Source organism: Scophthalmus maximus, chromosome 1 (assembly GCF_022379125.1).
Source record: "Scophthalmus maximus strain ysfricsl-2021 chromosome 1, ASM2237912v1, whole genome shotgun sequence".
NCBI classification, from domain to species: domain Eukaryota; kingdom Metazoa; phylum Chordata; class Actinopteri; order Pleuronectiformes; family Scophthalmidae; genus Scophthalmus; species Scophthalmus maximus.
Window position 1 is genome coordinate 2609493 of NC_061515.1, and position 26455 is coordinate 2635947.

The 26455-nt window shown below is 43.8% G+C and overlaps 3 protein-coding genes and 1 long non-coding RNA gene across 13 annotated transcripts in view; 2 read left to right on the forward strand and 2 right to left on the reverse strand.

Moving 5' to 3' along the window:
• The first annotated feature begins 528 nt into the window (after window positions 1–528).
• On the forward strand, window positions 529–5297 carry LOC118317793 (xylose isomerase). Its single transcript, XM_035646813.2, has 14 exons — window positions 529–648; window positions 883–959; window positions 1054–1126; window positions 1453–1565; window positions 1695–1720; window positions 2413–2550; window positions 2650–2759; window positions 2839–2934; window positions 3050–3133; window positions 3229–3355; window positions 3489–3594; window positions 4368–4550; window positions 4651–4725; window positions 4858–5297. Exons 1-14 carry the CDS (start codon window positions 621–623, stop codon window positions 4939–4941), a joined length of 1320 nt encoding a protein of 439 aa, XP_035502706.2. The 5' UTR covers window positions 529–620; the 3' UTR covers window positions 4942–5297.
• LOC124850502 lies at window positions 4832–6655 on the reverse strand. The gene is made up of 2 exons (XR_007031427.1): window positions 6517–6655; window positions 4832–6320 (listed from the first exon to the last, which is right to left on the reverse strand). It is a non-coding gene; the product is annotated as an uncharacterized LOC124850502 (long non-coding RNA).
• sqlea (squalene epoxidase a) lies at window positions 6239–13779 on the forward strand. The gene is made up of 11 exons (XM_047334241.1): window positions 6239–6759; window positions 6953–7217; window positions 8711–8888; window positions 9188–9284; window positions 9386–9499; window positions 9984–10155; window positions 10248–10343; window positions 11034–11176; window positions 11456–11552; window positions 11661–11748; window positions 12617–13779. The coding sequence occupies exons 1-11, from the start codon at window positions 6481–6483 to the stop codon at window positions 12807–12809; spliced, it is 1722 nt and encodes a 573-aa protein (XP_047190197.1). The 5' UTR covers window positions 6239–6480; the 3' UTR covers window positions 12810–13779.
• Window positions 13780–14517: 738 nt separating this feature from the next.
• The window catches only part of oxr1a (oxidation resistance 1a), a 117349-nt gene continuing 105411 nt past the window's right edge, over window positions 14518–26455 (reverse strand). For 6 of the 10 annotated variants that reach the window (XM_035646380.2, XM_047334115.1, XM_047334092.1 and 3 more), the window contains 7 exons: window positions 24362–24530; window positions 21587–21667; window positions 20154–20279; window positions 18349–18501; window positions 18132–18227; window positions 17329–17402; window positions 14930–17115 (listed from right to left, as the gene is read on the reverse strand). In XM_035646380.2, coding sequence (XP_035502273.2) covers window positions 16980–17115; window positions 17329–17402; window positions 18132–18227; window positions 18349–18501; window positions 20154–20279; window positions 21587–21667; window positions 24362–24530 — 835 coding nt within the window. In that variant the 3' untranslated portion in view covers window positions 14930–16979. The other 4 variants (XM_047334075.1, XM_035646689.2, XM_047334170.1 and 1 more) reach the window with 4 other exon arrangements.

Sequence of the window (26455 nt, forward strand, 5' to 3'; positions counted from 1 at the left end):
ATTTTAATCAAATATCTAAATTTTTTGTTTATATAATATGATTAGCATAACATTAAATAAATATAGATATGTACATAAATTACACATAAAATACAAACCACAGCCATATAGTCAACAGGTAAGGTTTTCTTCCGTTTTTTAACTGCGTTTTGCCAAAATACTTAAATTATCTAACATATACAGTATATAAGGTTTCTAATTAACATATAGATATATATTAACACCATAGGAAATTGGCATTATGATATACCTTTAAAAATGTATTGGACATATATTTTTTTTAAACTGCAATTTCCCCCCTGTATTTTAAAATATCATGTATTATATATATATATATATATTATACACACATATTATTATTGTAATATATGTGTATATGTACATGTATGTGACTTGTATTGGATGTTGTTGACAGAGAGAGAGAGATAATATGTCAGATTGATATTATCTATAACACTGTGTCTAATAAGATTGAACTTCAGTTTTTTTTTTAATAAGTGATCTGGTGACACCTCGCGTGTGAAGAGGGAACTGCGCGCTGTTTTTCGGTGGATGAGGGGGCGTGGCCTGAAGTTGCAGCTCGCCTGCAGACCAGAACGGAGAGGTTGAGCACCAGCAACATGGCAGCGCAGGAAGAATTCTTTGCAGGTAAATCATATTCTATTTTAGACAGAGAGAGTGTTGCGTGTGTGTGACGTGAGCAGTAGAGACACTAGAAGGCCGCGTGGTGCTGAAAGTAACAATCCACATTGTTTAGTGTGTGTGTGTGTGTGTGTGTGTGTGTGTGTGTGTGTGTGTGTGGTGCACAGTAGGTTGTATGACAGCTGTCTAACACACCTGAATGCATGAAGAGATACATTCTGTATTTGACATGTTGCACAGGCATCACCAAGATCCCATACCTGCCCAGTGCCGGGCCTGGAGAGGTCATGTGCTTCAAACACTATGATGCAGAGGAGGTATGTGTGACACACACACACACACACACACACACTGAAGCAGAGCAGTGTTATGGGAGCAGGCTGCTCAGGGTTCCGTGTGTTCCTCCTCCAGGTGCTGATGGGGAGGAAGATGGAGGACTGGCTGAGGTTCTCAGTCTGCTACTGGCACACGTTCTGTGGAACTGGTACTGTAACAACTGTAACAACCATCAAACTGTGTCTGTTCTATACGGGCTAACATGAGGCGTTCATATTCCAGTGATAAAAATAGTGTTGGCTCCAGTAAACACAAGCACACTCAGACACACACACACACACACTCGCAGTTGTTCTCAGTCCAGACGCCTCCGTGTAACGACCTGGATGACTCCTCCCACACAGACCCTTTAAAGATTAAGGCTGTATATATATAGACATATAGATATACTTTATAATCTTTATCAAAACAGATATGAATTGTTTAAACTGTGGTCAACAGATGTTGGTTCTGAATTATTATCTTCCTTCTCAGGCGCTGATCCATTTGGCTCTCAGACGCTCCACCGGCCCTGGAACCAAGGGTCTCCGATGGAATCGGCCAAGAGGCGACTCTGTGCCGCTTTTGAGTTTTTCACCAAGCTTGGCGTGAGGGGGAATTCACCTGATTTACTAATTATCAATCAATAAGTTGCCTCAGTTTACACATTCAGTAGCTGATCAGAATGAACACGAGTTACTGAGTATTCACTTTGTGACCTTTTCTTGTCTTCACAGGTCAAATATTACACATTTCATGACAGGTAATCCACCAGGTCTTCATTTTGTCTTGATTCGTGGATTGTGTATTTCTGTCGTCCCACTGTGTGCTACTATGTACTGTATGTTGAAGATAATCACCTGGGCTTGCAAAATCAAACTACATCTACTTTACGTGTAGTTGAATCCATTTAAGAATAATTTAGCTTTCAATCTTCTAAGGCTGCAACTAAGGATTATTTTACATAATCGATTAATCTGTTGATTATTTTCTCGATTAATCGATGAGTTGTTTGGTCCATAAAATGGTGAAAAAAGTAGATTGTGTTTGCCAAAAATCCAAGATGATGTTTTGTTTTGTCCACACACCAAAGATATTCAGTTCACTGTCACAGAGGAGCAAAGAAACCAGAAAATATTCACATTGAAGAAGCTGAAATCAGAGAATCTTGACTTTTTTTCCCCTTAAAAATGTCTTGAACCGATTAATTAATTATCAAAATAGTTGGCGATTCGTTTAGTAGTCGATTACTAAACGATTACCTGTTGCAGCTCGAAAATCTTATTGGTGAAATGCTGGAATAAAATCTTCTTTAGGGCATCAAACCTTGATTATTATTTTTTTGATCCTACTTCATCAAATCTCCTGTGCATCGTTTCAACGAAGCTGCTTTTAAATCTATTTAAAATTTTTAATTTTGCTGAAAATGTTGTGTTCCGACATTGTTTCCTACAGAGACATTGCTCCCGAGGGCTCCACGCTGCAGGAGTCCAACATGTACCTGGATGAAATAACCGACCTGGCCCTCCAGCTGCAGAGCCAGACCGGGGTCAAGGTGCTCTGGGTCACCTGCAACCTCTTCGCCCACCCAAGGTCAATATTTTACACCGATCTTTAGCAGCACAAGATGTTTCCTCAAATCTGAGAAGCGTCTTACATACAGACGTTTCCTATGTGACCTTCATGCGGCAGGTACATGAACGGTGCGGCCACCAACCCCGACTGTCATGTTCTGGCCTGCGCTGGTGCTCAGGTCAAGAAGGGCCTGGACGTTGCCAAGAAGCTGGGGGCAGAAAATTTTGGTATGAGACGGTGTCATTTTGTCTTACTGTAAAAAAAAAGGAAAAATTCCTCGCTCTAATCGATCGTTTGTCTGCGCAGTGTTTTGGGGAGGAAGAGAAGGGTTTCTCTCCATCCACAACACGGACGTTGCTGCTGAGCTGAAGCACATGGCCAACTTCTTCAAAATGGCTGTCAGTAAGTGATTCCAGATCTGTGTGTGTGTGTGTGTGTGTGTGTGTGTGTGTGTGTGTGTGTGTGTGTGTGTGTGTGTGTGTCACAGTTTCAGATTCATCTGTGTGTTTGTCACCAGAGTACAAAGAGGAGATTGGGTTGAAGTGTCAGTTTCTAATTGAGCCGAAGCCTAAGGAGCCCTGCAGACACCAGTATGATTATGGTAAGACCCCCCACAAAATATTAAATTGAAAAAAAAAAGAGGGTTTACAGTTTGTAAAGAGGGTTAGAGTTTCAGTGATTTGTTTCCTTCGACAGATGCGATGAGTGTGATCGGATTCCTGCAGCACTATGGCCTCGAGAGTCACTTCAAGTTGAACATCGAGCCCAACCACACCACCCTGGCAGGACACTCCTACGAACACGACGTCGTCATGGCCTCTGCGTGAGAAAACCTCCACTGCTAACACACATTTTACCTCACGTCCGAGGGAACGCGGCCACAGCATCTGACAGCCTCACACCGCCACGTGCTGCGTGCGGAGTGCTCTGAATCAGCCTCGACTCTGCTTGCACAGGTTCGGCATGCTGGGCTCGGTCGACTCAAACACGGGCTCCCCTGACCTGGGCTGGGACACAGACCAGTTCCCCATGGACATCAGGAACACCACCATGGTCATGAAGGTGAGTGGTCAGTTGCAACAGGGGTCTGTTGCCTCCTGTTGCAAAGAAGTTGGTGTTTCCGAGGGTTGTGTTGTCAAAAGACTGTTGGAGACGGACAAAGATTCGCTTTAGCTCAAATTGCTCCATGTTTTTTTTGGCCACTAGGAGGAGCTGTAAATGCATAGTAGCCAGAAAACAATAATATAATGTTTCTGGCTACGTGGTGAATTTAAGTGCAATATTCACTCTCTCTGCTTTGGTCTCCACCAGCTCCTTCTGTAAGAAAAATGTCTGACTGTCTAGCAGAAAGAAATAGCTATAAGAGGCTGCAAAACTCTGTAGAGATGAGGGTAAATGCATCCTCGATTTTAATCCTCTGTGTAAATTAAAGGGGCAGCAAGCGATTTTTAATCCAATACACTTTTTGTCAAATTCAGCGAGTATTTCCTCACTGTCGGCCGCCGTCGGTTCTGTGTGTGCGCTGAAAAATAATCTGTTTTTTCAGCACAGCTCTTGAATCTGTAAATTAAAAAAAAAATTTAAATGGTGCGGACAGCCCCTACAACACTGCGTGTACAGTTCGTAAACATCTCAATCAATCTTTCTCCAAACTTTTGGAACTTTGAATAATAACAACCTTGATTGAGTTGTGCTCTAATGTTCATATAGTTGTCTTTTGTAAAATGAAAAGGTAAGTTCAGTACTGCATCAACTGTGCAAGATACAGCGAGCGTGGGTGAGAGCAGTGATTGAACAGAGGGTCAGTTTTCCTCCAGTGTCCCCATCTGTTCCAGACCGTCGTTGAACAAGGCGGTCTGCAGCCTGGGGGCCTCAACTTCGACGCCAAGGTGCGCAGAGAGTCCACGGACCTGGAGGACCTGTTCATCGCTCACATCGGAGCCATGGACGCGTTCGCCAGAGGGCTGAGGAACGCAGCGCGCATCACCGAGGACGGGGTCGTGGCCGGTATGGTGAAGGTGCGTGTGTGCAGCCCTCACCTTTAAATTCACCGTTAAACCCGGTAGCTCGTAGGTCACTCATGAACACTGTTATTATTATTACGTCCGACTTGAACAGGAGCGATACTCGAGCTTCAGTCACGGTCTCGGGCGGAAAGTGGAGGACGGCTCTGCCACTTTAGAGGAGCTGGAGGTAAGAATCACACCTGAACCCCTGAGCGGGAATGATACTGAACAAATATATGAAATATTACACACAAGTCAATAAATTGAGTAGAAATCTAAATAACAGACGATTAAAAGGTTTATTTTTTTATTATTTCAGGCCTTCGTCAGGCAGAATGGTGAACCCAGTGTCTCATCAGGGAAGCAAGAAAAATATGAATCTATCTTCAACCACTACATATAATAAAAAAAACCTGGCCTTCCTGTGTTTGCGAATGACCTTTGACCTCAAACAAAAGTTGTGGAGATGAAACACACATATTAAAACATGTAGAGCACTAGATTCATCCCACTGGGATTTACAATTATTGCACTCCAACTATAAGGAAGTGTAACTAGAGACACTGTGTGGAGATGGAATGTCTCAGTATCTGAGTTATGGACTAATTCAATGTAACATTTTTAAAATGTTTGCGTGTCAATATTCATCACTGGTGCGATGAAAGTGTCACCCTGCGTTTGATGTAACAAGGCAATATTCATATTGGCTGATGACTAATGTGAAAACATGATTATGTAATAAAACATCATGGGATCGTATCATAGCGTGTTTTTTTTCTGTTACTGGACTTAGTTCATGTGATTCTTTTCCCAAAGAAATATACTTTTTTTTGTGGGGGGGGGGGGGGGGGGGGGGCGTTAACTTCTTGTTCAATTTTGAGCATTTCCATAATCAAAGCTAGAAGTGATTGCCAGTAGGTTTTTATTTAAAAATAAAATGTGCGAATGGGTCAAATTCTTTTCACCACATCTTCTTCCACCTGTCAGATTTAACTGATGTGCCAGATGTTTGGATCCTCATAATTAATCTAATATATACTTTGTATGAAAAACCATTCCCAGTATTTGAAGCTGACTGCTAAGTAACTAAAGACTCTAGAGACACTTTGACACAGACAAAAACTTTATCGACTTTTTACAGTGAGCACTGGAAAGATCTCTCACTCTGCACCTTTTGCTGGGTACCATGAATATGTCTGTGATTCAGCCGTATTATCCAGAATATTATGAACCTGAACAGATGTAACTTTCTGCAGACCATCTGTTAGGCAGCACAGATTTGTATACTGTGCATAGTAAGATTATTTAAGGAAGCACAACTTTTGTCGCTATGGCAACAGCCCTAGGGCAGCTGTGATTTTCTTTTTCTTTTTTTGCCATAAGGGATTTTACGCCTCAGAGTGATCACTCCTGTCCAAACAACGACCCATCTTCGCCGCCCAGTTAAATAAATGAAGCGCTCACCTTTCCGTTGACATCACATCATACTACCATCCCGCTCCACCCGCCGGCCAATCAGCGGCCGCGGGGGGTGCCCGTCGCCGGCGCGGCCGTCCAATGGGCGGATAGCGTGAGCTCTGCTCACCGCCGCGTCGCCGCCGATTGGACGGACGAGCCGCGGGGAGGGCGCGGCGCGCAGCCGACCAATCAGAGGCGGTCCGCGCTTCTCATTAGCATAAACGATTCAGCAGCATCCCCTTCCACAGTTGGACAGGGTGAAGTTATCACTGAGTTACAGAAGGGGACACTTTGTTTTGGATTGTTTTTTCTTCTCTGCAGCATCTGAGAAACAAAATCAAATGAAGAATCATCTATAATTGTTGTTTTAGTTTTTTTTTTAAATCAGCCTTAAAAAAAACCCTGTTTCTTTCACCATCACTCTAAATTGGACTTATTTATTATTATAACTTTTGTAAATTCAAAAAATAAAGAAAGAAAGAAGATGTGGACTTTCCTGGGAATCGCGAGCTTCACGTACCTGTACAAGAAGTCGGACACCGTCCTGTCCCTGGCGCACACGCAGCTGCTGGCGGCCGCAGCCCTGCTCCTCGCCGCCGGGCTGCTGCTCTCGTACGTGCGCTTCTTCTGCGACCAGAAGCTCGGAGTCTCTCGGCTGCTTCACTTGCCCCTGAGCCTGCTCTCCTCCGTGCCCGTCGTCAGTCGCCTCGTCCCGCACACTGCACCGCGGAGCAGCCAGGGGCCAGGGGCCACCTGCAGACAGGTAGGACGAGATAATAACAGATAATAGAATGTTTTAGTCCATGTAGTCTGTCATGTGTATCGTTTAGCTGTTTTCATTTCAGCGAGTACAATCTTATTCTTAAATTGTATCCAGGTGTTGCTGAAGTGTAAAAAAACCAAATGACCCATCTTTTAGTTTGGACTCAGATTCTCTCTTTCTATTTGTGTTCCAGAGCCGGAGAACCAGGAAAAGAGCCGGCGTGGAAGCCTCAGCCGCGGAGAGCGAGTCGGCCGGTGGCCCCTCAGCGGCGGCGGCCCCGGAGCCGGAGGTGGTGATAGTCGGGGCCGGGGTGCTGGGCTCGGCGATGGCGGCCGTCCTGGCCCGCGACGGCCGCAGGGTGACGGTGGTCGAGAGGGACCTGAGGGAGCCCGACAGGATCGTCGGCGAGCTGCTGCAGCCCGGAGGATACAAGGCCCTGAGGGAGCTGGGCCTGGAAGGTCAGTGATTCGAGGTGACCTTTGACCTGTGGTTGTGTCAGAGGTTAAAAGACCCTGAAAACCAACGTTCTCATCAGCTTCTTAATATGAGAGACTGGGTCCTGCACGAGCGTACGGCTGTGGTTCATGTACTTTTCTAAAATCGTATTTTTCTGTTTTTTCACTGGTGTGAAGTGGGCAGGGCTCAGTCGGAGAGAGAAAAAGTGATGTCACATATGTCCAATCAGAATTCACAATATTTGAACCAGAATCTGGTGACACTCATTCTGCTCTTTGTCAATCAGGTTCCTGACAAACCAGTTCAGGTTCGTTTTTCAGTGTCAAATTCTTCAAAAAGAACAAAACAAACCGAGACTTTTCTCTCAGTAAGAAGTGTAAACTGTTTTCGAGGAAAACTCCAGATCTGAAAATGAGCTTCTGAATTCTAACCAGCGTCTTTGTGATCAGTCGTCTAGTTTCAAAAAAATGTTTTCCTCTTAGTGATTCCTCATATCAATGACAAATCTCTCCTGGACCTGATATACATATTTAAAAAATCCTTTTCCTGTTAAATCATCTAAAATAACAAATCGATCTACCGTAGCTTGACCAAAAGAAAAAAAAATCTATTTGAGAAGATGATCTATAATCTATGTCAAGGCCGTCATGAGCTCATAGTGAGCTGCAACAACAACTGTAATATTTAGTTAATATTCCTGTGAGACAGAGGAACATTACTTCTTTTCCATGATGTTTAGTATTCCTGCTTAAAAAAAATACCCATGATGCAACTTCTCTAAAGTTACTGAAAAGGCCCAGTAAACCCCCCTCACTGTTTGGTGTCTTGGACTGGTTATTACAGTATAACATCGCTCAGTTTGACAAAACTTCATTTTTAAATTCAAGTCGAGATGCCAAAGGCTCCAAAGTTATCAACTATTACAGGATGATGTTTTGGGGGTGGAAATTTGTGGCGTACAGAATGTTTTTTTGCAGCGCTGCTGGTGGTCTTCTTATCACCTTGTGAGTGTGTGTGTGGGGACTGAACGTACAGTAGAGCACAGTACACTAACCACACTCGTGTTCTTATGCAATAATGAGCGAGCGAGTGGGAGCGTCAACATGTCGCGGTCGCTGTGTGATCCCGTATCGCAGGACGGGATCTATTTCAGTCTGTTAACGTCCGTGTGTCAACGAGCCCATACGGAATATTTGTGTGATACTGTCACACACTCAGTGGAATGGGAGGATTCTTCCAACTGAAAAACTGCTAAAGGTTCCTTTGAATTAACTGGTCTCACTTGTGTTAAATTGATTTTAGGGCCTGAGCTGTCAAACATTTAAAGGATTCAGTCTGGGGAAGCACATCGCTCAATCCAGTAGTTGCAATAGCTCTCAACATTCGTTCCTCTTCACGCGCCGGCTGGAAAAACCACACGTACTGAATGAATAATGAGCGGGTCGTGTTCCGAAACCGTAAACCTGTTGTGTTTTGTATCCGTGCGGCCTCTCAGGTGCAGTGGAGGGCCTGGACGCCCATCAGGTGAACGGCTACGTGATCCACGACAGGGCGAGCAGCACCGAGGTGGAGATCCCCTACCCGCAGGAGGAGGAGAGCATCCAGTGCGGACGCGCGTTCCACCACGGCCGATTCATCATGGGCCTGAGGAGAGCCGCCCTGGCCGAGCCCAAGTGAGTCGTGGGATGACACGGAACACCGCTGTGATATGAAATGTTGCTGCCTCCTCAACTGCACCTATAATCATCGTCTAAGCAAAAAAAAAACGTAGTTGAAAAGTGCATATCTCAGAGTTGATTTGATGTGGAGGACTATTAACGGTTGGTAAAAATGTACCAGTGTATTTTTAAAAGAAGTCAATGATGTTTCACAGACAAAAGGTTTTACTAGTTTTGACTGTACCATCAGAATTAAGAATCTCCACCATTATGTTGAGAAGACATTTTTCTAACTGTCGAACTGCGCCCCCTAGTGTCACATTCGTGGAAGGCACCGTGACCAATTTGCAGGAAGAGGACGGCTGCGTAACGGGACTCCAGTACAAGGATAAAGAAACCGGCGACCTCAAGGTTAGGGACAGGGAGCTTGTATATTTCCACTCTGTAATTCCCCCTCACACCTCACGTGTTCGACGCAGAGTTAAACTGTGTGACGAACCTGTGTCCTGCAGGAAATCCACGCGGGGCTGACCGTGGTGGCCGACGGCTGTTTCTCCAAATTCAGAAAGAGTCTCGTCGCTGGGAAAGCTCACACCTCCTCTCACTTTGTAGGATGCCTCATGAAGGTAACCACGACGACGACGATAACAACAACATACAACATACAACATACAACATACAACATCCAACTGGCAACTGTTTCCATAAAGATGTATTTGTTTCAGTCATTGTCTACTTTTACATTTTCACGTGTTATCCTCCAGTTTTTCTTTGTCAAACATGAGGGTAAACTGAAAATCCTTTGGGTTTGGTTCTAAGTCGGTCGGACACAGTAATTAATTTGAACGTGCCACCTGAAACTTTCTGACTATTAGAGACGAAAAAACTAATAACTGATTACAGCAGATTAATTGATAAAGACAATTTTTTTTAGCGGCTCCTAAATGTCTCATATCTGAGCTAATTCAGGTATGAAATAGTAAATTCAATTTAAAATGGAATTTGTGATTGATTGGGCGAAAAGATGTGTCCTTCCTTTTTGAATACCGCTAAGATTGAAATACAAAACCTCCAAATATAGATTTTTCTTCCCACTCTGCTTCTGTCCAGGACTGTCCCCAGTTTAAGGCCAACCACGCCGAGCTGGTGCTGGCCGACCCGAGCCCGGTGCTCGTCTACCAGATCTCCTCGTCGCACACCAGGGTGCTGGTGGACGTGCGGGGCGAGATGCCGCGCAACCTCTCGGAGTACATGGCTGAGAAGATATGCCCGCAGCTGCCAGGTACAGGAAGGAGCCGATACCAGGTTCCTCCGAGCTCTGATTGTCATGTGGCCAGCTGAGTGATCGACCGCCTGCGCTCTTCTTCTTCACAGAGCACTTGCAGGAGCCCTTCATGGTGGCGCTGCAGAACGATCGACTCAGATCCATGCCCGCCAGCTTCCTCCCGCCCTCCCCCGTCAATAAACCAGGTGAGTGGAGTGCTATCGACTGTGGTGCTGTTGAAGTCGGCCGGAGGGGGAATCTATTGAACTGACTTCAGCGTTAGTGTCGGGTGAACATGCTTTTCTTTGAAAGGCTCTTATCGTTTTGGACGTTACTGTATGAGAGAGTTAAAGTTAAACCACTTCAATTAGTCTGTGTTTTAATTTAAACTTAAAGTTGCTATAAATACATACTTTTGTTAAGGTGTTTGAACATTTAATATTTCTTGGATGAATTGAAAAATACATGCTTTTTTTTTTTTTTTTACCTGATAGAACATCACCCACGTTTAAGAGAATCAGGTCTCACGTGTGTAGAGCTGCAACCGTTAACTGATTAATCGATTGGTAATCGACCACTCAATCAATAACCAACTATTTTGATAATCGATTAATCGGAAAAAAAGTCAAAATTCTCTGATTTCAGCTTCTTAAATGTGAATATTTCCTGGTTTCTTTGCTCCTCCATGACAAAACATCATCTTGGGTTTTTTTGGGAAACACGATCAACAATTTTCTCCTTTTCATGGACCAAACAACAAAGAAAATAATGGACAGATCAATCGCTCATATAAAAATAATCGTTACTCGCAACTATTACGCATTTGTCAGGCAAACGAGAACGACGCGCGTATTTTAGGATTGCGAGACAAACAGCCGCCTGCCCCTCTTCCGCAGGTGTGCTCCTCCTGGGCGACGCGTACAACATGAGGCATCCTCTGACGGGCGGAGGGATGAGCGTCGCCCTCAACGACGTTCGCATCTGGAGGAGTCTGCTCGACAACATCCCCGACCTGTACGACGACACAGCCATGCTGCAGGTGAACAGATGGAACAACCCCACCTCCTCAGTTATTCGGCGCGATGTCATGACACTTATCGTTCAAACACACGTTACGTGAGACTGTGCACAGTGCCTGCAGGGGAGGATGTTTCCTGCAACTTAATTGCGAATGACAGCAAGTGGAAACTATATTTACATTAGCTCTTGCATCACCTTCTCCCTGTATCCCTCTCAGCAGTACAGTAGGTGAGAGACTGCGGACCAGTGTGCAATATTAAACCCTGCTGTACCCCCCCCTCTTTCTTCTTCTCTAAAGGCAAAGAAAAAATTCCACTGGGAACGCAAGTCATCCCACTCTTTCGTGGTGAACGTGTTGGCCCAGGCCCTGTACGAGCTGTTCGCCGCCACTGACAGTGAGTCCCTGCACGGCACCAGTGGCCTGAAATCATTTCAACAACAGGTAGCGGTCGTTCCGATTTCCCGCCGTGTTTTCACGAGGTTGTTTTTTTGGTGTGAATTAGATTCTCTGCACGAGCTGAGGAAAGCCTGCTTCCAGTACTTCAAGCTTGGTGGAGAGTGCATCGCCGGACCCATCGGACTTCTGTCGGTGTAAGTTTGAAATAATGTCCCGCCGCACCTCCACAACAGATTAGTAGAGAAAGCAGCCTTAGAAGGAAATGTTGTACATTTTCAACGTTAAATCCGTCTAGATCTATGAAGAACGTTATGCTCTTGTAAACAACTGTGTGCTGTAGACCTACAACCCTTATTCTTTGCATAAAAAACAATAACAGCACAGAACAATTGACTGGAATCAACAATCAATTAAAATGAACATAAATACTGAACTCGGTACCTGCAGGAATTCTGAGGACAAGTGGCAATTTGTGTAAAAATCTGCTGAAGTAGTCAAGTCGGGTGTTTGCATGGATTTTGGATGTAATCTAAGAATTCGCATGAATGATTCGCGCCGCGTGTCGATGTGAACGCATCTGTACAGGTCTTTCAATCTGCTTATGAGGAAGTCAAGAAATATTTTCGGTTTGTAATGAGTCTGAGAAAATTAAGACTGTGGCGGTGCCGGCGCCGTCTAGTCAATGTGTGGGAAGACACTGAAATAAGGGAATAGTTTGGCATGTTGGGAATTAGTCTATTAATTTTCTATTAGCTAAGAGTAAGCTCGGAGAAATGCCACTTTCATATCCATTCCACAGCCGACAGCTGGCTAGTTCAGCACAAGCTTAAAGGATCTAGGCGCCAACTAACTAGACCTCATTTGTTTAGTCCTCACAAAAACTAATGTGTATTAGAAAAATTTGAAGTATAGTAATATAGGGGTTCTTGTCTGGAGGGCAAGGAGCTATGAACAGCAAAAGCGAGTTGGCTGCAAGATGTCAATCAGTTTCTTCAGATATAAACAAGAAAAGAATTCAATCAACAACACGCCTATTCATTTCCTTCTGTCTCCTTTTACCAGGCTGACACCTAAACCCATGACCCTCATCGGACACTTCTTCGCCGTGGCTCTGTACGCCATCTACGTCAACTTCAGGTCCGAGTCCTGGAGCACCAAACCTCGAGCCTTCTTCAAGAGCGGAGCCATCCTGTACCGGGCCTGCACGGTCATGTTTCCTCTCATCTACTCTGAACTCAAGTACCTCGTGTACTGAAGAAAAAAAAAGAGAAGAGAGGATCTAGACTCACGTAGGTCTCGACAAATCTACGGCTTATAGCTGGAAACAAAACTCGATTGCCTTTCCTGCTGAAAAGAAAAAGAGGCACTCACACTTCTCACACCAGGATTTTTTTTTTGCTACTGAGGATGTTCCACAAAAGTGCCGCTGCCTTACTGACGCCCTCATCGTCTCACTGTCCGCCCCGACGCCTTGTTCCGAGTTTGGACATGTCATGCCGCGTGTTTGTGTTTCGCCCCCCCTATGCTCGATGGTCGCGCCACACTGTGCATTAACGCTGAATATTCAGTTCCATGTGGAATTATATTCCTGCCAAACCGAATCCCCACGTGGAACACGGCAGCCGAGTTGCATAATTCTGCAAAAGGCCCTCGTTTTTTCTGCTGTGTCTTTGTGTGTATTTAATATTGGGATCAATCACTGATTATATATATATATATATATATATATATATATATATATATATATATATATATATATATATATATATATATATATATATATATTTTGAATACAAGAATGCCTCATGATGAGATGACATTAAATAGAAAGCTGTTTTCATTGTATTTCACACAACAATCTTCTGTTTTATCAATATGTTTCCAGCATTGAGCAAACGGCCCTGCAGCACTTCTTGTGTTTGTCAAACACATTCCTTCCTGTAATGGTGGTTGCCTTTTTAAAGACTTTTTTTGCGAAATGTGACGGAATCTGAGAAGGATCCTCTGCGCTGGATGTCCGCAAGTTTGGATTTGACCCGGAGCAGAGTCTCAGAAGGGACGATGCTCACGTCAGCGGATGACGCTCGCGTGATGTCTTTTCATTCTCCTGAGCCGACGAGAGACGAGGAGCTCCCGCAGTGCAGACCACCGCAGTCGCACTGCTTACTGTGTTTACCTGTGCCTGTTTTGTTGATTGGCCATTAAATAAATCACACGTGACACACTGCGGATTCATGTTTTCAGTTTACCGCTATTAACAGCACATTTCTCTCTGGAGGATTAAGTCGAATGATATTTTTTTTTAGTAATTAAACAACGTTAAGCATTGACTGAACTGCTGGGACTGTAAAGGAACATACCAAATGACGTTTTTTAGCTGCATTTACAAATACGACCTCTAGATGGCGCTCACTCACAGCTAAAGGAGCAGTGCACCACCTGCCTACAACAGTTAACTGTCTCAATAAGGTGGATTGAATTACTCTGCTGCGCTTTTGCGTTGAAGTCCGGGAGAATTTATGGTTGAACATGATCAGTCTAAATTCTGCAGCTTCATCTATCACGGCTGGTTTTAACAGGACACATTGGTAGAACTACTGATGTTGAAGTTTCCTTTTTTTGTTTTCAGCAATAATCTAGTGAGGGTGACAGTCAGCGATGAGAGCAGGTTCAAAAAGACACAGAAATGTCGGCTGATCAGCTGTAAATGCAGATCAGAATCCAATTTGTTGTCTAAGAGAAATCTAAGAGGTCAAACTTTTATTTTTATCTCACGCTTTTCTTCCTAGTAAAACCTGGCACCTACTGTACAATACCCACAATGCAAGAGCCACTGTCCCTTGAGAAGTCTATTTCTTTCATACTCCACACATTACCCCTTTTTCTTACGTTTCAAACCTTGTGGTCTTCAGCCCCAGCTGATGCCGACACCAGTGACATCATTTAAAGACAATAGTCATTAATACATTTGCATATTTTAATGTTTAAGCATATCAACTTGCGTTTGCCTTTCATATTCCATGTCACGATGAGTTAAGTCTGCTTAAAAATTCCATAACGTTCTCTGGGACTTCAACTGAATAATCATAAATGTGTGAACGGTCTCCGTTTAAGAATGAGATTAAATCCAAGTTTAGATGCAGCAGCAGGGACTCAACAGTTCAATGATTCATTCATTAATTGGCTAAAAGATTTAATGTATTCACTTTCTCCTTTAAGTTTGAGCTTTTAGAACTATTAAGTATTATTTAATAATCAACTCTGAATACCTACAACTCCTCGACTACACTGTTCTGACGGCCGACTGTTCCGACTCCCTTTGTCGCGACCTGAGAGATTAGAAGAAAAAAACACACCATCAAATTCAGTCATATCCCAGGTTACAACAATTAATTCAGCTTTATTGTTATTTATACAGCACTGATACATTGTATTCTGGTGAAATAATTGGAAGAATTATCCATATTATTCTTTGTGACTCTCCACAAGGACACGAATACTGGTGTGGAAGACCAGAAGGGGGGAGGGGGGGGGTTAGAGAAGAGAGCCCCTCGGAGGAGGAGGGTTATGCAAATGTACACACTTCCCCTTCGCCCGCCGTCATCCACCGGTCAGAGGTCGGTCTAGCCCCACACCTACCTGCCTGCACTGACACCTACTGAGACTCACCTGACGGCCACATGACAACCCCACCCCTTCCCCCCTCAGAGTAAACCTCCTTTACACACACGCAGCATTAGGGCAAACCCTTATTGATATTGGTAGCAGCAAGCTTTTCTACTAACAGTTAACATCTTAATGATCTAAACAAAAGAAAAGGTACTGTACAGCTACTGCTAAGAGAATCTAAGAACCTGTTTTTTTTTTTTATGCTTTTACACCAGATTAAAGTGCTAGAAGCAAACCCACCAATCCACACTTTTATTATTATATATATATATATTTATATAGCATTAAGTATTTATATATATATATATATGTCGGAAACAAATCTACTATTTTAACATTAATTTACAAGGTAATATACATTATATTGTAACAGCTGAAATATCAGCACAAAAAAAATCGATCACTGTCACACTTAACAGCAAAAAAATATACATGATTATATAGATCCATATATAATCATATATACCAATATATAATTGTCATATATGCATGTAAAACAGTTAAACCCACGTCTCAGGCTTTTCGAACGATACCCAGAAAAGCGAATTGTGTATCGAGACGTTTGAAAAGCTTTACAAGTTCCTCTCTCTGAAAGAGCGACGGGCGGCGACGGCAAAAGTGCCGCGACCCTGCGGGTATTTGAGGTCACAGGACAGTTATTTGCATATTCCACAAATCTATTGCAACACGTTTACTGTCTACGAACAGTACGGCGGGTAGTCCTGCGGGAGGCGCCGCCGTCGGCTGGACTCACACACGTACACCCACTGAACGGAACATTACGACGATGGGTGATCTCGGATTATAGCTGTGTGCTTTCAGACGGGTGTGCTAGGACGGTGAACGACAGGAGGACGACAACACGCACGACTCTACAAGTTTAGCCTCAGAAGACGACCCCAGACTGCACTGTACTGTAGAAAGACTACACCCTCCCTGTAAATATAACCTCTCTTCTCTGAGATGTGTCATCGTATCCTGCTGCTGATGCGTTTCTGTATACTGGTGTTTTACCATGTCGCAACTTTACTTTGACACTCCGCCATCACCAAGAGCAATGGAATGTGATTGACTTTTGCCTCCATTTCCCCCCCTCCCCCTTTCTAACTGGGTCTCTCTCCATCAAGGCTGATAGCACAGTGAGTAACATCCTACAGTATGAACAAAACTCTAGGGGGGGTTGTGAGAGGGTGACCCGCGGGACTCCTTGAGGGTTCTGTAAAGTTCGGGTACACAATCTGTAGCAGTGGGGTAGTTCTCTCGTGTCGCAGTCGTCCCAAACCTCAGCGGCCATCATCTTCACCGCCTCTCGGGGGGAAAGGAGGAGCTCCGATTCGGCTCTTTCCTCCCTCAAGGCCCGGTGATCATTTCCCATGTCGCCCTCTCTCCTCATCTCTTACGATACAACCTCATCTTACGGTTCCTTCTTCATCATCGTCGTCGTCGTCGTCATTGCTCAACACACACATACCCCCCACCCCCCCTGCTCTGCAAAGAGACGCTGCACAAGGCTGTAACAAGATACACACAAAGGTAATTTTTCACAAAGAAAAAAAAGCTCCGTAATAACTGCAGTAGTAACGCACAACAAGCATCCGATAGCTGGCTGGCTTTTCCGGCCTGGGGAGCCTCCCGGTGATGTGCAGTTAGGTTTGGGACGTTGCCATTGTTCTAAAGGAGGAGAAAACTCCTCACTTTGCCCTTTGCAGGACTTTTTTTTTTCTCTCTCTCTCTCTCCCTGTGACGCACCGTCTCGTTATTCAAAAGCCCAGATCTCTATGTCCTGCACATAGAAATCCTCCTTTTTGGACAGCATGGGGTTCCCAAATGTTTTACAGGAGTGACTTCTTCCGTGGTACAGGTCTCCGTCCAGCCACAGGCCAAACTCACCGCTGGGAGAGAAGAAGACAAGTTAGATCAGATATAAAAAAGAAAGAAAATAGAAAAAAAAGGGAAAACAGTTATTTTTTATTTAGCTTTCCAACTAATGAAGTCTCATTTTAACTTTCACACTTTTTCTTTTCCCCCTTCTGGGCTCCATAATCATAGATAAATTATTTCCACATATGATCAGAAAAAAACTTTTGTACCGAATCACTACTCACCTTCCTCCACCAAATGCTAAGGAGTCCATATCTCCCTTGATGAAGAACATGTTATCACCTGTCCATTTGTACACCTATTGCACACACACACACACACACACACAAAAACATGCATTAGAAAATACTGCATGACATTCAATTGTTCATATAATCCGTTATTCTCGCTCCAATCGTCTTTATCATGATGAGAGCTGAGAGAAGCCATGTTTTTACCTCAGTGGGAGGTTCCAGATTGAACATCCGATACATCGGCTTCAACGTTCAGACGCGACAGAAGGAAAAGCTGCTACGCCCTCTCTGATACATCAATGTGCCAGTTCTTTGACGGAGGTCTTCAGACATTAATGAGCACAGCAGGCTTGTGACTGTGACGTCTTTCAAACTTATTATTGTTCCTGTTGGTAGTACGACGAGAAAATCGCACCACGAACAGACGCGGCTCCTTTTGTTGCTTTCAGCCCTTTTCATCTGAAGAGACCTTTTGCTTCAAGTGTGAACACAAGTTGTGGGTCATGAAATCTAAACAATAAGCCTGAAGCTCTCTAGAGCTGATTTTATTTCTGAGTGGGTTTGTCACTGCAGGAGACAATTCAAGTAATCATTTGACCCAGTGTTACATAAAAAAACATTGATTAGTGCATCTTATATTTCTTATATAAGAAACATTCACAAGTTCTGATGTCTTCTTATCATAAACTATACCGCAGACTTAAAAACCCCCCAGAACAGCTAATTCCGATGTCCACAATTAAAATGAATCAGGGACAATGGAATTTGAGCTTTAAATTGCAGAGGGCACTCACCTCAAACTCTGGATTGAAGGTGAAGAGGAAAGTTTCTCCTGTGCCATAAAAGCCATCGCTGACTTTAAAGGGCTCGGACGCCAATGCACCAAACACCTGCAGACACAAGAGCAACAGCTGATTGCACAGAACTTTTATCAGAAAACAATAAGTGCTATCGAATTCAGAAGTTGCATATTACCCTGCCACAGAGTTTTGTGTTGAACCTGTAGCTTACCTGGCCGTCGCTGTCCTTTATCACCATGAGCACTGGGGTGTCCTGGCCCTGCATGGCTCTGTAAAGCGACTTAATGCTCATGCCATGCTTTGATGTGCCAAAGGCCAGCGTCCATGGGTACCCAATGGTCCGTGGTGGGAGATTCCTGGCAAGCTGTTGGGGGAATGATGGAGGAAGAAGAAAAAAAAAGAAGAAGAGAGAGAAGGGAATGAAAAGACCAAAAGGCCAGAGCCACCAATGCTCAATTACATCTGCAGTGACCTTTTAACGCCGTCTGGCGTTTAAAGAAGAGTAACAGGGCTCTGAACACACAGAGCAGCCACAGGAGAGAGCGAGGTCCAGACCGCTGCCCCTGCCGCCGCCGAGACTGAGGGATTAACAGCGGCCGGGGAGATAAAAGCCTGAAGTCGCTGGAGGAGCAGAACAGCAGCGTATGCGACATTTTAATGGACGGATAAAACAGACAACGACTAAAACGTGGAATTAAAGGGACAACTTTTTTGCTGTATGACACCAAAAGGCCTCTAAACGCTTTACTCGCGCTCCCCAATAATTCACCAGTCCCCTTTTGTTCTTTTGTCGTTGGTTCAGCACATCCTCCAGCGGTGGAGCCGAAGAGCGGGAAACCACGTATTGGCAATCTATTGGTCAATATGCCAACTGGGACTCATTTGGAGCTGTGTTTGTACGTACTTACACGCAAAAGCACACACGCGCAAACGCAAACACACACACACACACACACACACACACACACACACACACACACACACACACACACACACACACACACACACACACACACACACACACACACACACACACACACACACACACACACACACACACACACACACACACACACACCTCGACCAACAACAAAAGGTCGGCGAGTCAAGAATGTTTGTTATGATGTTTCCTCCTGTGCATCTCACAGGCGTAATTTAGCAGTTTTCCCCCCTCCTTTGATTATTTATGAGACTTTATGCTGGTGTTGTTTTTAATTAAATTAACTTACCATTCCATATCCACTTTAAATAATTCAGCACATAATGAATCAAAGGTTTATGTACACGCGCTCTCGCTGTAATCATGAATCATAAATTAAAGGCACAAGTTGTTTTCTGTAATTCAGCGGAGAACAACCTTCCGTTCCAACCGCACACTTTATTGCTTTCTGCTCCTGATGAAAGACGTTATCAGGTCACCTACTTGCTGAATACTCTCGTCTATGAATACTATTCTCTCTGCTGAACGCATTGCTACACCATTTGCCAATTAATTTTCTGAAAAGCAGATGGGCACTGTAGTGTAGTTTTTATCAAACATTACTCAACAAGAGTGGATTGTGTATTTGTTGGAGAACTACTTTCAGCAGAGGGTGAATACGTATTAATACAGTACAAGTACTGTTTATAAATACATGTCACCCTGTGTGACTAATTGTTTTCAATCATTTTTTTAAAGCGCTGGAGAGAAACAAGCCACATCAGCCTTTGGATTCACACAGATACTTATTAATAGGATAAGTTCATTGTTGTAATTGTTACTCTGAAACTTAAGAAAAGAGCTGCAAATAGACAAAACACAAGAATATTTGACAACACATGCGCAGCATTTAGAAAAAGTAGATGCTGCGAATGTTTTGTCAAATTGATGAAGATGTTTTCTTAATTTGCTTGTGTTTTGTCTATTTGCATGTGTTTCCTCAAGTCGCAGTGCTGTGAGCTCTGAGGGCCACCGTACTTCGTCATGTGTGTAATGTTTCATCCGAACAGGTTCTCTACAAACAACAGCCTCTCTACCTTCTCTATCTGGGCGGCCTCCAGGAGGTCGCTGGGTTCTCTGAGGTTGGGTTTGAACGTCTCCGGCTCCAGGTCCGTCTTGATGGACGTGCCATGCTTGGAGTTCACCTCCTCCTTGGTGGTGATCTACGAGTGCAAATAAAAGTCAGATATGCAAGTGTGAAGAGCTAAAACGATGTGGTGTAACTTAACACTTCCAGAGGGCAATGGTACCGGATGGGTTCAATTACAGCTGGTGTCATCAATCTACATTATATATATATTATTATTATTATATATTTATATAACAATACTCACACAACGGGTAAAGCTAGTCAGGTTATCTACAGCAGTAATCGCTTACAACCTGGGATAGGTTGATATTATTTCTACAGAGTGAGGCTGGATCTTTTTAAAAGGCATAAAGAGTTCAACCACACGAGGAGACGAGGCTTTAACCAGGAAGCCTAACCCTCAGCCACAAATATTAAAAATGTAACAGTTTGGAATCTAGCCCTTTTCCCGTTAAAATTACAAATGCCGTCGTTTGCTAGCAACACGCTGGGAAGCCAACAGCTGCATATCTTCCAGTCCCTCTCCGGTGCCAGGTGATTAGGACTGGTTTGGCAAGAAATGGGGTTTGCAGACAGAGACGCTGTCTGGGAGAGGTGAATGCAAAGTGAATAGGAAAATCAAGCCAATTAATAATTTGCACTCCACTGTTGGAGATTTTCTCTGACCAACGGACTGTTTGGGTTATTTATCTTTCTCGATAACGGGGGCCGATTGTGGAAACGCTTCGCCACCGGTGGCTGGGTCGCTCTCATGTTTCAGTCCTGGTTCAAATTGGACCCATCTGCATTGTTCTCAGAAAACATCACTCAACCTGTCAGGGGAGTCTAACTTCCATCCTCTCACTAACACACACATCTCTTCTTCCTTCAATACCCCGACCGCCTTTTGTTTGGTGCCACGCAAAAGCCACATTCTCTAAACAAGCTCATCAGTACATCAAAGATAATTTTCTTTTTAAGAAAAAGGGGGAATTTCCCACAGACATAACAATTTCTTTGTGACCTAAATAAAATAACTACATACAGCATGTGTCTCGTGAGCACAGACAACTATAATAACTAGCAAATAACCAGGCTGCTCCTTTGGTTTGACGCACCAAAAAAACATGTTGACAGCGGGTCTAAGAAGTAAAACCTGACACATGGAGATAAGGCCGGAGTCACGCGTGAACGTCGCGGCTCAAACAAGCCAACTTTTCTGTAATGAAATGATAAAAAATGAGTTCAAGTAAATTCCTAGGTTGTTATTCACAATTTAGCACGCACGGAAGTTTGGTAATCTACTCAAAGCAATGGGAAAATGTGTTTTTGAACGTTAAGTGTAAAGGAGACCATGTCGGTGCAGACAGCAGTAGGGAGGGACGGGACTGGTCAGGGCACCTGGAGTCGTTTGCAGAGCGAGCGCAGATCTTCGCTGTTTAGAGCATCGATCCGACGGTGGTACTCCGTCAGAGACACTACCTGGTTGTACAAAGACAGGAACAGGTGGAACATAAGGGCGAGGACACGGTGAGTTTTTCTGGAAGGAATTGTGGGAAGTCGTGCGACTTCCATTGAACGCAACACCCCTCACAGCGAGGCAGATATTTAAAAGGTTTGAATATACAAATTTGCCCAAAGAGGCCACTGTGCGGAGTTTGAGTAGAGGAAAGGAGGGTGTGCGGTATTTCAGAGCAACCAAGTCGTTTTGCATGTTTGTGTAAAATGTTTAATAGGACTGTCCTTCATGGTTGTTTACGGTAAAATGATCTACAAAACCTGCTGCTCTAACTAAACACCAGACTTCAGATTCAGGCCAATTATTTGGTGAGCATCCTTCACCGAGTTTGGACCAAGGGATGGAAGCATCACCGCCGGGAACAGCTACATTTTGAACCACTCGACCTCACTTCCCCCCAAAACGATATAAAGAGGTGAAATCCAAAAATGTTTCAACATCATCAACAACCAAAACAACAACAACAACAAGATAGCTACGGTCCAGCTGATGCACCACTACATCCATGAATGTGAAAACCACTCATCAGGAACTACAATCCAGCACATTGACCAACAGGCCAACAAAGTTACACCCCACGTGCCTCCAGCTGGGGGCACCTCGGTACATGTGCCCCCCCCGGACAAGCAGGTAAGCTAGCTAGCTAGCTAGCAGGGCTAGCCTGTAGCGCGGGAACACACTTTGTGTGAACTTCTACGTGGGGGCGGCTGCATGTTTAAAAAAAAACAAAAAAAAACTACCATCCACAGAAGTGGAAAAGTTCCAGAGGTGAAGAAAACACAGACACGGAGCCCAGAGGAGGATGAGGAGGAAGAGGAGGAGGAGGAGGAGGAAGAGGAGGAGCAACTCCGACCGACAACCAGTGGACACTTTCTGTTCAACATCACAGTCGCCGGACCGGACTGTCTGGACCGGCTAAAAAATAGGCTAGCAGGCTAGTTAGCTCGGCTAGCGAGGTAGCATAGCTTGCTAACAACAACAACAACAACAACAACAACAACAACAGCAGCAGCAGCAGCAGCGGAGAGATATCACATTCAAATAAACATGAACTCAGCACGCGTACACGTGTGTACTTCGGGGTCAGTCGTGTCTCCGGGTCCTTCGCCCTCCTAGAAAACATGTCTGGCTCGAAAGCTGGAAAGTCACATCACAGGTCGGTCCAGAGTTTCTCTCTCTCTCTCTGCCTCCCCGAGGACACGCAGCCGGCGTCGGTCGGTGTGTAGAGCACAGCCCCTTCCAGCCTGCTCGACTCAAATAGAAACGTGTTTTTCTGGTGGGACGTGGGGTCTCTCGTCTCCCAACACCCTATGGTTTGTGACATCGTTCGAAAACCAATAGCAACAGGGCGACGCGAGGTAGAGCGGCTTCCTATTGGTCAACACACGACGAGCCCCGCCCACAACCGACAGGAATTAAAGATACAGCCACACCACTAGCCCGTGGAGTCAAACAGTTCACATAAAATATGTTAATATAACAAATCATAAATATTAGGGGAGCTTGGATTTAATCTTAAAGTCTATTTGGTAAAAAATATAATATTATATATATATATAAATTAATTAATTTATTTATAAGTAAAACATCTATTTTGTCCATGAAAGCTCCATGGAGGTGTTGGTTGAAAGTCACAGCCGCCGCCGCAGCAGCTTCCTATTTGCTTATTCAAATGTAATGGATCCTGTGGACTCTGTGTTTGCCAGAAATCTGGAGACAAACAAATCAGTCCCTCTTTGTTTCCTACATCATTCATTTACATTATTTAAAAAAAAAATCCAGGCCATTGCACTTCCAACGCATCCTTTTCATTATCCACAGGCTAGTAAACAATCTTATTTGACCGAAACCCCTCCCGGCGCAGCGGCGTGCACTAATAGCGGTATAAATCTAGATGGACAACCCCCCCACGTCCACGCTTCCTAGTTGTACTTCCACATTCTGTCAATCTACAATAATGCAAAAATAAAAGCAGAAATTATCAACCCACGTCAGTGCCGCCACAACAACACGGGGAATTCATAACCAATTAAAATAGTTTTGATGCTCAGAGACTGCATTCACTGTGTATGTTGACCATTTTTTGGGGTGTTTAGCCTTTTGCCATTCAGCAAAAAAAAGAAGAAAAAAAGTTGCCAAATGCCAACCAACACCAGTGAAAGTCATACGTGTGATGGAAACTACAATACACTGACTAGGAAGGGTAAACAATTACACAAACATGCAAAACACTTTGGTTGGAAGCTCAGAGTAGCACATTTCCAAGCAAAGTAGGTGTTCACACAACTTATATGTGAGAGCAAGTGTACAAAAAAGAAAATGTCACTTTCAAATCAAGAAATATGCAGTGGTACACAGAAAAAAACAGACACAGAGGTACACGACTTGAAGACTTCACTGTTCTGATGTTTAAAACAAAAACAAGATCAGCACAATACACTTACACTTTGCACTGCATAATGGAAGCAAATCAACACAGTTATATAACATGTAACAATTAACTTAACAATACGCCACATAAGATTCTGGTTCCACAGGTTATGGATTAATCCATAGTGGAGAACTATACTTAATCCATGTCTGTGAGCCTCGAGACAACACAACACTGTAAGCAGGATGAGTGAGCAGTCTTTTTTTCTTTACTCTGCAGACCTTACCTCCCACTCCTTCACATTGAGGTCGGTGATGGGCTCGTCCTGGGCCACATCTGCTGACACCTCATTCTTCTTGACAACCATGAACCCAGGCTCTTGTCCCATTCCCCTGACCCCCTCACCGTACATGTCCGGGCTCCACTGCATGAAGAACACGTACAGGTGGTCTGACCTGTAGGTAGAGACACACGCAATGAGAGGTTCGCTTTCTAAATGCTCTAGATTTTGTAAAACAATCAAAAAAAAAACATCATCTGAGATTCATCATGCATTTATAAATAACACGTATGATGCACATGTAATATTAAGGCCTTCATCAAAGAATAAAAGACAACATTTTTACATCGTAACTTTGATATGAATAAGAATAAGAGTCATGTATAATACACTTTTTTTACAAAGTTATTAATTTGTTAATTGTGAAAAAAAAACCTAAATGTTGTGGGAATTACTTATATTTGATATGTTAAATAATTAGAGCTTCAAAAGTTAATTGATTAGTAATCGATTACTAAATTAATCACCAACTATTTTGATATTCGGTTCAAGTAGTTTTTATGGGGGGGAAATCAAAATTCTCTGATTTCAGCTTCTTAAATGTGAATATTTTCTGGTTTCTTTGCTCTTCTATGACAGTGAACTAAATATCTTTGGTGTGTGGACAAAACAAAACATCACCTCTGGGGGTTTGGGGAAACAAGATCGACATTTTTCACCATTTCATGACATTTTATGGACTCAACAATAATCGATTAATCGAGAATATAATCAACAGGTTAATCGATAATGAAAATAATCGTTAGTTGCAGCCCTATTAATAATTCTAAAAGCACAATGAGGAGGCTTCTCAACATCTGCAGACATTGAACAAGGTTCTTTTTACTGGTCTCCTCTCTTCTCACAACACTGAACTCTTACGGCTGCTATGCCTTTGGGTCTATTTCTGTCAACAAGTGTTCTGCAACACACGCCGTCAACTGCTGCAACTGTTGCTTTTAGCCTGGTGTCTAAGTTCTTCTTTGTATTGATCTAATACCATAGTTTGCTCTTCATTTCTAAAATAGCACCCTTTGCACTCAAAAAGAAATCTGGGTGGGTTGACTTACCCAGTTGACAACCACCAGCACACGACTTGCTTAGCAAGGCCGTACATGTTCGGCTCAGTGAAGCCAGACAAAGAGATATCCTGGGTATGTCCAACCTGCTTCGTAGTACTGGCCTCTCTAATAAATCTGCCTCTTAGCTGCTAAATGCTTCACTGTGTTCACCAGCTGTCTGCGGTTTGGTCTCGGGTGCAGGTAGCGTGCAGAGGATTTATCAGAGCTCGTCTGCCGAAAAAAAAAACAGCTGCTGCTAGAAATCAGGTTGATGGGAACGATGAGACCGAACCAAAACAGTTAGGATGTGCCCGTGAAACCAAAACAACGAGCTGACAGATGCTAAAAAAAAAAAACACCCCACGGAGCCTCGTCCCTTCCAACGGCATGTTTACATCACACCTAGTCATTTCCTCCGTTGTTACTGTGGAAATATTGATCTGGGCAGCTTAAATATGACACAGCGTCTGTGTCCTTATAAAAGGCAAGTCTAGTGGCAGTGATAAGAATAAATGTGTCTTGTTATCTCCAGTAGCGCTGCGACATTTAAATGTTGCCCCTCCCTCCAACTCTCCTGCTGACCAGTCATTCTAATCAACCCTGTAAGCTGTTTAGGTTATTATATGATGGATATCGTAGCAGCAGAACTCATGGAGAGTTGCAGGTGAACAGAAAGGGACAGCCTGTGTGTCACGCCCTGCTGCAGCTGGTCAACATGAAAGAGACGTGGCCGACGCAGCAGGCTGAGCTGTGTTCAGGGGTCATGGCTCATTCAATAACCTCTCTCTTTCTTCCCACACCACTGCTGCCAGGACACTTAAAGACACATCATGTGGGTCGCTACCCATCTAGGTCAAGTCGTGTTGGAAGGAAAACAACTTTGTGCCTTGCCCGTCTGAATAGCTTATGATCAATTCTCTCTCGCACCTCAGCCTTCATGCCAAATCAAGAGAATTAGTAGCGAAAATGTATGAGCCCCGACTTGTAATACTGATTTTAA